The 9669-nt window shown below is 37.8% G+C and overlaps 1 protein-coding gene across 1 annotated transcript; it reads left to right on the top strand.

Annotated features, from left to right (window-relative positions):
• Positions 1-19: 19 nt before the first annotated feature.
• Positions 20-8878, top strand: LOC139443288 (COA8 family protein CBG23705, mitochondrial-like). The gene is made up of 4 exons (XM_071224262.1): positions 20-366; positions 6132-6341; positions 6823-6977; positions 8514-8878. The coding sequence occupies exons 1-4, from the start codon at positions 244-246 to the stop codon at positions 8599-8601; spliced, it is 576 nt and encodes a 191-aa protein (XP_071080363.1). The 5' UTR covers positions 20-243; the 3' UTR covers positions 8602-8878.
• Positions 8879-9669: the final 791 nt, after the last annotated feature.

The following is a 9669-nucleotide window of genomic DNA, read 5'->3' as shown; positions in this document are numbered from 1 at the left end:
CTGAACAGTGCGCCCTCTGCCCACAACGAAAACAAGTGGCATGTTGTCGGGTGTTATGTTTCCATACATGATTTGTGTAGTACCTTTGTATTTTCTTCACAATGGCTATTCAGTGTAATGTAAATGTATCACGCTAATATTTACCAGATGTTGTATCATTTCAGACACTTTCTTTTCAACAGAATAATTTAAAATACACGAAGTCAAACAGAGTTACCTACCTTGAATGTAGTCTGCTAGAAAATGAATTGTCGGGTTGTTTTCCATTTTCTCTGTGGAAACAGTCTTACAGTTACATCATATAGATACATATCACTTGCTAACCTACAACTGTACAGGACGAGTGCAACTCAAACCACGAGAGAGGTCAGTATAATAGGTGTTTCACGGATTTTGCATTTTCAAAAGTTTTATTTCTCCCAAATATATTTGTTCAGATCGACATCAAGTTATTTCATACGCTTATCAATGCTAAGGTGTTACTTGCTTTAATATTTCATTAGTATTATGGTATTCAGAAAACAGTACACATGTTAAGAAGGTCATGTTTGCCCAGGTCTATTGCCGTGCCCTTGGGATTACAGGTCGGAATAGATTAGAAGGATGAAAGGGGAAAAGCAGAGGTGTTTATTGTTAATGTCGGCAATGACGACATGGACATTTTTCTTGCCAATAACCATGATAACCCATTGACAACACATAGTCTCAATTGCAGCCAATGCCATGTGAAAGCAAAACTTGTGATCACAGTGGACAACAACGTAATATGAATTGCTTGATAGGCATTACTTAGAAGTTGACAATCTATAATCTGTTCCCACCGTCCATCTACTATATGTATTCTGTACCACAATCCTCCATCTTCTATTTATATTCTGTACCATGCTCATCATTCAACCATGCTTGACAATGGTATAAGGGTCTATACCGAAATGTCACTTTTACAGTAATTAAAGAAGTTGTTATTAGGGCTGGGACGAGTCCAACTTTACTACCCGGGTACCCCCCCCCCCCCTATTACCCGACCCTACCCGGGTACCCACTGTAGGTCTCAGGAGATGTCTCAAAATGTCAGATTGGGAACATGTTTAGATTGCCCTTGCAAAACGTATTTAGATACATGTATTAAATAATCTGGTCATTCATACACTGAAGTTATATCTTTATTCAACCATATGAAAAATCCGAAGGAATGGGTGCATTAGTAACTTGTAGTGTAACCATAAAGTTCTAGATAATTTTTGTCATTACACAATATATCACGTGACTAACCACGGGTCTGGATAGTTCTGTGGGTACCCGGGTCCTACTCAGTACCCACCCGACCCGGGTACCCGAGTTACCTGTCCCAGCCCTAGTTGTTATCCTTAAATTGTGTCTACAGTGTAAATATGGTTAAATGGACAGTATGTCATTGGCTCTGTGTGTTTTTAAAGGGACAGTAAATTGACGGTTCTGTGTGTTTTTAAATCATGCATGAAATAATTTCGGAGTGTGATGTCATATGTCTGATTCAATTCTCAAACGAAAAAAACATGGTGAAGCAGACAACGCAAGCGCTGCAGAGAGTAAACTAGCTTCAGTGATATCTTTAATCAGAGGCAAATTGGAGAGAAAGCTTATGTGTTTTACTCAAGAATGAGTTACAAAATACTAATTGCCAGCTTGATTAGATTAGAGGCCAGTGTTTATCAACGCCTATATTACAATATATATATGCATCGGCCATATGAAGCCAGTCACTCTCCCATCCAAAGTTTCTGGTGGTCAGCCTAACTTGTATCTCTGTCACATCGTCAGACCCTACACAGTCCATTCATGTGTTTTGACGAGTCTACACATTTATATAAACGTAACTTTCGTTGAGAAGATGTCCTATACTGTGAAAAACTACTTTCATTTGCATATTTTTCCTCCACATGCTGTCATCATAGCCCTATGGAGAGCTAGCGATATGGTCGCTTCGATGTGTAAAGCTATATTGTCATTCACCTCACTGTTGCTGTTGAGGTAGCATGTATATATAATTATGCAAATCAGTATGTAAAGCGCACCAAAAGGCTTGCATTAGGCCCTTCTGTTCTTATTTCAGAATACATTGAAGGTTATTTCAGAATAAGTGCATTTGTTTACAAACAAGAGAAACGTCTGGTCACATGAAAAGCCTACTCCTGGGTGGTCACTGGAGTAGAATATCCTGTTGCAGAATAAGGCAAGCAGAGCCGAGTAAGTTCAGGGGTTATCGGCTATTGTTTTCAAAGAAAGCTTCAAAACGTGTGACTTCCTGTCCCTTTAAGAAGGAAAATTTCACTTTCAAAATACACAGAGAGGTGAAAAAGTTGGAAAGATACCGTTTGTCAGTCATCTACACATTTGTATTAACATCTACAAGCGAGTCTAAAAGAATACATTTACGAAGTAGACAGTTATGAGATTTCCAAAAGCTGGGTACAGCTCTGTATGTAGTTTTATAACCTGGGAATATTGAGATGGTAACCCGATTGAGAGTGACCCTATCAGTGTGACTTGTAGTGCTGGTAGTCAGGCCTTGTGACTGTGGTGATTGCGTACAACTGTACCCTGATGGCAGTTCCATTATTTACAGGCCGCAGTCATGAAGGTGGAATATTGCTAAGTATGTGATGAGACATAGGTCACGATACGATATGTACCGTGATACAGATATTTGCGTCAAATCATGTGGAAACTTCTTCCTATAAATATTTCAGAGCAGGTTCAAAAGGAAAAGCTACTTGTAGACTCATGTTCTTAACAGCTTGTTTTAGTTGTGAACTTGAAACGCTAATTAGGCCAGGCTTTTTTTATTTTTAGGAAAATAGCCAGATGAATTTTTATTTTAATGCAGAATGCCACTGGCATACTTTATGGACATATTCTGTGCTCAAAAGATCGCCATTTGTGACGATAAAGCCCCTTGTAACAATAAAAATTCAACCACACAGACAGTTGTGAAGGGAGGCTCTTCATGTTCGGCTTCGAGATCAATAAAGATCAATTATGTATCTCTTTTCTTGTTTACAACGGTAAATGCATATGTTTTTTATTAAAAGGTGATGATAACAAATAAAATAACTGACCAGGCAGCTATCGGCGGGGAAAAAAAATTGGAAATTTGTTTATTATTTTTTACATTTTCTAAAAAATTAGAGTTGGCAGATCTGTGATCCAAAAAATATGAAACACCTGTACTTATGTAACATTTTACAATATTTGACATTAAGGTCACTAAACAAGTAATAAATAAGTTTATAAAGCAAGCGTATCATCTTGTATCGATACAGAAAACAAACAGTGTATCGTATCATCGCATGAAAACTCACTGTACAGTTTCACCCTTATTGCTAAGTGCAGCATTAATTAACCAACAAACCAAAGCTACAGTACATGTATAGTAAACAAAGTCAGTAAGGATCAGTTGAAATTTCCAGTAAAACTGATACGAGGATAAGAGTTTATATATACTTTCTTCTTGAATGTGGGCAGGAGTATCATGTTTGAAAGCACTAACTGGCAAAAATTGAGCGTTAGAATTTTGAATAATCAGTAACACAGATCATTTTAGAAAGTAATGAACATTCGTCATGAGAAGGAGTTAGTTTTAGTTAGGATACTAAGTTTGTGGTAAGAGTTTTGCTGCGAACTCTGAATCCCTGAATATAAGTTATTTAATTTAATGTGAAACTTGAAATACATGTATGAACATGATTAAATGATCATTAAACATCAGCTGTATTCACTAACCTTGGTTGTTGTTTCTGTAGGAACATCTGTAGGATTTGTTGTTCATCACTAAACTACCTGTTCATACAACACTTATAAGCACAAAGTTGTGTCTGTATTCCTTGCAGAAAATGTAACAAATTCCAAGCAAGGAGCACTTTATACAGGTTCTCTAAATGCTGCTAATCATGCCCTGATCAGCACAATGTCCCAAGGCCCATCACAGTAGGAAGTGTATCAATGTAGTACCTGGACAGATGTATTTTAGCTATGTAGCTTTGTACATCCAAGCATGATTTGTGGAAACTTCACACAAGATTAGGTAAACTCAGCCTGACCTCAACTCAGTAGGTAGTGGACTTCCCTCTGTTCCTGGTGAGATTGTGCAGAATGCTGGTGGCTGTGGTGCATTACGGTAATACTAATAGTGACTTATGACAGTCATTCCTTGTATTTTCTTTGTGATGAAAGTTCAGGTGAATCATCAGTGCTTCAATATTAGAATTTGCTTTGAAATATGTTTATGTTCTCTGTCATTGGACATTTGTGATGGATATTGTGAGTTTGGTTTTATGCTGCTTTCAGCAATATTCCATCTATTTCATTGTACCCATGTTGGTTGTTGGTTTTGGTTGGTTTGTTGTTTTACGCCGCACTCAGCAATATTACAGCTATATGATGGTGGTCTGTAAATAATTGAGTCTGGACCAGACAATCCAGTGATTGATATTATGAGCATCAGTCCACGCAGTTGGGATTGATGACATGCATCAACCAAGTCAGTGAGCCTGAAGACCTATTCTACCCCGGATCTTGACGGTACGGCCTTTGGCATGTCAATCTAAAGCTTTAATCACTATGCTACCCCTGCAGCCTGCATGAAGGTTGGTTGGTTTGTTGTTTTACGCCGCAATCAGCAATATTCCAGCTATATTGCGGCGGTCTGTAAATAATCGAGTCTGGACCAGACAATCCAGTGATTGACATCATGAGCATCAATCCACACAATTGGGATAAATGACATGCATCAACCAAGTCACCGAGTCTGACCAACCGATCCCGTAAGTCGCCTCTTACGACAAGCATAGTCACCTTTCACAGCAAGCATGGGTTGCTGAAGACCTATTCTACCCCAGATCTTCACGGGTTGCAGCCCGAATGTATATAGGAAAGTACCTATTTAATTGTCAGTACAGTTAGGTAATAAAAGCCTGACATTTTATGCTTTACGTCAACTTTTTGTTTGGGCATTTCTGATTTATTCTGGAAGAATGGTTGAACGGGAAAAAAAATTCATTGAATTGATTTTCATCAACCAATTGTGATTTCCTTGGTATAGAAGGGATTAGGGGTGAAGCAAAACATCAGTGCACCAGTACAGTGTGAGTTTTCATGTGACGATACGTTACGCGATACATTCTTTTCTGTATCGATACAAGGCGATACACTTGCTAAAATAAAGTACTTTCTACTTGTTTAATGACCCCCAATCCCACACAGCGTTTTTGTCAGCCAAATATTGCAAAATGTGTTGTATTTAGCTTTTCAAGTTCACTACAAACCTCCTCTGAAATATTTATAATCAAGATGTTTCCATGTGATTTGATGTAATTATGTCGATCGCGATACATATTGTATCGTGACGTATGTATCGTGATACATATTGTATTGTTTCACCCAATAAGGGATGTGTCACTACTTCTTTAAATGTGGTTATTTTTATGTCTTTGTTTGTAAGGATAAGAAGATGTATCAACATGATCAATGAGGTCAATTTAACACAACACAACACAACATTCACTTATTTGGAGTTATTTTTGTTGTTATCCCCCGCCCAACAAAGTTGGCGGGGGATATAGAAACAGGCTCCGTCTGTCCGTCCTTCACGTTTCGTTGCCGGAGCATAACTCATAAACTGTTCAATATTTTTTCATCAAACTTTGCAGGTCTGTCAGGTACATGCTGAACTGGTGCCTTTTGCTATTTAGAAATTTTAGAAGTTTCTATTTTTTCCGTTTCCATGGCAACAAGATGGACTTAGGTTCTGTGAGGGTAGAGTTCGTTTCCAGAGCATAACTCATAAACCGTTCAATATTTTTTCATCAAACTTTGCAGGTCTGTCAGGTACATGCTGAACTGGTGCCTTTTGCTATTTAGAAATTTTAGAAATTTTTACTTTTTACGTTTCCATGGCAACAAGATGGACTTAGATTTCAAACTCTTCTTTTTTTTACAATTTCCATGACAAGTTCCACCTCGGTTAAAAAAGGTTAGGGTTTGTTTAGATTTAATTATGTCATAAATTCTGCAAAAGGGGCGGGGGATATAGCCGCGTTAGTGGCAAACTCTTGTTGTCATTTTTATTATTAATGTCAGTTTTACTCATCTAGAACCAACACAATGTGAAGACAAATACACCTCCTGAGAATACTACCAATGACTGGGTTGGTCCACCTGATTCAGTGTCCAACATCCGCCCAGTCAAGTACTTTATACCACCCGATGAAACTCTGCTCGAGAAGAGATATAGGGAGCGCAGGCAGGAAGTGTGGAAATGGAACCAGGAATTCTGGGAGGAGCACAACAAGTTATTTGTCCAAGTGAGGAAACTTATTTTTGAATTTACATTAGAATTTCAGTTTGGCAGGAAAAATTAATTCGATCACAGTCTTTAACCACTAATCTGAAGACCAAGTCTAATTAAATTCTCTCCGGTCTCCTAAGCTCAACTTATTATAGTCCTTATGATAACACTTAACTAATTATGCTTAGAGCCATGGAGACTCCAAAGGTATTGGCACCAACTGAAATCATCTCTAATAGTGCTGAATGTTTACTAGTAATAATGCTATAAATCATAAATATTTTCCGAAACACAACCATGTGATAACAGGAAGTGTTTTTGCAGCTTTTGATACACTGTTCATGTACTTTAAAAACTGTTTGCAAACAGAATCAGGTGTAATGTGTGATTTTAATGAAGAGAAAGGTTTGAAACTTCTTTATGTTGTATCCTAAAATGCAAGCTGTCTTGCAATATTTACATCGTGAAGGCATCAATTTCATCCTTCTGTTTTTCAGAAAAAGAAAAAGTATGTGCAATCAACATTAGCTGATAAAAGAGCTTCATATAAAGGGGAAGGTGATCCCCCTCAGACGCTGTCAGCTGATGAGATGTCCGTCTTCTACAAACGCTTCCTTAATGACAACTATAAGAGTCACATTTGGTACAACAAGTAAGCAGTCCTTTAAGTCAAATATACTGGAGACCTCTTAAGGCTTGTTGAAATATAATGTCCTGTTTCTAATGACCTGCCCACAGGGCGTGGGGTAGCCTAGTTGTTAAAGCATTTGCTCGTCACAACGAAAAGCTGGGTTCAATTCCTGAAATGGATACAAAGTTTGAAGCCCATTTCTAGTGTCCCCAGCCATGATATGGCTGGAATATTGCTAAAAGCCAAAAATGATCATGTGATACATAAGTCATGACTGATATTAAATTGTTACGTACCACAGATATAAAATAGTTCATGAAATCCTCCATCCCCAGGAAGTTTTGAAAAGGTTAGAAGAAACAAGAACACAATTTTAACTGCCATTGTCTAAAGACCCTTAGGACCACTGTTATAGAAGTATCAAACTATCAGTAGATTGAGACAAGCAGAGTGGTATTAGTAGTGCAAGTAAGGATTGTGCTTAGAACGTTTAAGTTTCATCATCTGAAACAATCTGTCAAGTTGAGGTACAAGTTTTAATTATCTACGAATGAAACTAAAATAATAAAATTCTGCAATGAAATGAAATGGATTTCACATTCTTTATTGTTTCAGTGCCTGATTTCAGTGCCAGATGCAGGGTTCATTTAGCGCTAAAATATGCAAAATAGCTGTCTACATGCACCAATTGCATGGAAACATGAATTCATTTTTTTGTCTGACTTACCCTTACTTGTCCAATCAACATCAAGCTGTTAACACATTCAGTAAGCTTTATTACAATACTGTGTCACTGATCCCTGTGAGGGGCGGTCGGCTAGCCTAGTGGTTAAAGCGTTCGCTCGTCATGCCGAAGACCCGGGTTCGATTCCCGACACGGGTACAATGTGTGAAGCCCATTTCTGGTGTCCCCCGCTGTGATATTGCTGGAATATTGCTAAAAGCGGCACAAAACCTCACTCACTCACTCACTGATCCCTGTGTTGTGTATGACACATGACACAGGCATCAGAGGTCTGAGGTTGTACTTACTTAGACTAGTCAATGCATCTATGATTCAACTTTGATTAATGTATGGGACCTGCGTGCAACCTGGTTTTGTCTGGTGCAACTAGCTTTCCATGTTAACCTGCACCTGTGTAAGATAAATCAAGTTTCTTAAATCGAGCCAATCATGCTTGTACCTTTATCAAGCATGTCAACTATCTGACTGAAATGTTGCTTTCCAACAGTTAAGAAACCATCCAACAAGGCTTGTCTTCACTGATACTACATCATCAACATTGCCACTTACAGATAACATTTGGACTGTTGCAACATTGCAGTAATGTTGTCCAAATTTGAATCCTCATTCATGTTGCCATACCTGCACATAAGCTTCCAGTCACTTGTTACTTATGAAGAGTCAGAATCAACTATGCCTTTTCAAAGTGTTTCAGCATAGTTTTTCAAATAGTCCAAATATAAAAATCTTGTAGCTGTCTGTCTGTTGTATAGCTATGTGCATGTATCTATTCTGTGATCAGTTATATTTTAACAGACAAAATGTTTTTGCAGGGAATGGTACAAGAAAAACATTTCACTTTTGTGGCCGGCTTTGCAAGTCAACGTATCAAGATTCATGAAAAAGTTGAAAAGATCATGATGCAGATCCATGTTAATTGAGGAAGAAAGAAAACTTTGACATTTTACATAATCACCAGTTTATGGTTTCCTGGTTGTAACACTGAAGTCATAATGATGCATGAATAGATAGTTTCCTGTATGAAGCAAGGATGTATCTGCCTGTGTTGATTTTGTCCTATGAATGTTTTCATATCGTGTACCTTTCTATTTTACTCTCGTCCCATTTGAGATGACTGAAGAGATGCAGTTGTTTTTGGACATTGAGACTTACTAGGTACTGTTGAGAGTACTGTGAAATGTGTATGGATTATTAGTTTTGTAAATAAACTAATATTTTGTATTACAAAATAGTTTTTGATGAAATATTTAGTTTCATATTTTACTTTAATTTTGCCTTCCATGGTTTGGTACTTTAGAGTAATGAGTTATCCCCCTTCAATTTGACTCTGTATCATGCTTGTGGCAGCAAAGACTACGGAGATAACTGAGTTTTTTGCAACACTTCTACACAACAGATCCCCGCTGCATGTTCATTAAATTATCAGATAAATTATACTCACTGCCATAAGAAATACAAACCATAGAAACACAAACAGTGGTATGTACATGAAGAAGAGATGTTTCCAATGTGTACTTATTAATGACAAAACTAACAATCAGTCAAGTGTTACCACTGAGTGTCCTTATTCTTATCATGATATGTTGCACATGATTTCCAAACTTTACACGCTAATCCTGCACGAGACGCATGATGCACCTTGAGTCTTGGATCTATGATATGACGTCACATGAGCGTCGGTTAACAAAACATACCAGTATGTTCGTTTGTGCATCAAACCAATCTAATATCTGTTGAATATGATTTTTGTTTGTTTGTTGTTTATCGCCGCACTCAGCAATATTCCAGCTATAATACGGCGATCTGTAAATAATCGAGTCTGGACCAGACAATCCAGTGATCGACATCATGAGCATCAGTCCACACAATTGGGATACGATGACATGCATCAACCAAGTCAGCAAGCCTGACAAACCGATCCCATTAGTCGCTTCTTACGACAAGCATAGTCGCCTTTTATGGCAAGCA

Source organism: Haliotis cracherodii, unplaced genomic scaffold, assembly GCF_022045235.1.
Source record: "Haliotis cracherodii isolate W230 unplaced genomic scaffold, xgHalCrac1.p SCAF_5, whole genome shotgun sequence".
Lineage (NCBI taxonomy): Eukaryota > Metazoa > Mollusca > Gastropoda > Lepetellida > Haliotidae > Haliotis > Haliotis cracherodii.
The sequence above is the reverse complement of the archived record's forward strand: the minus strand, read 5'-3'. Positions and strand labels throughout refer to the sequence as shown.

Coding starts and splice junctions, on each gene's coding strand:
- LOC139443288 (XM_071224262.1), top strand. CDS start 244: ATGAATTGTCGGGTTGTTTTCCATTTTCTCTGTGGAAACAGTCTTACA. Junction 367..6,131: donor CAACTCAAACCACGAGAGAG/GTCAGTATAATA, acceptor TTACTCATCTAG/AACCAACACAATGTGAAGAC. Junction 6,342..6,822: donor ACAACAAGTTATTTGTCCAA/GTGAGGAAACTT, acceptor TCTGTTTTTCAG/AAAAAGAAAAAGTATGTGCA.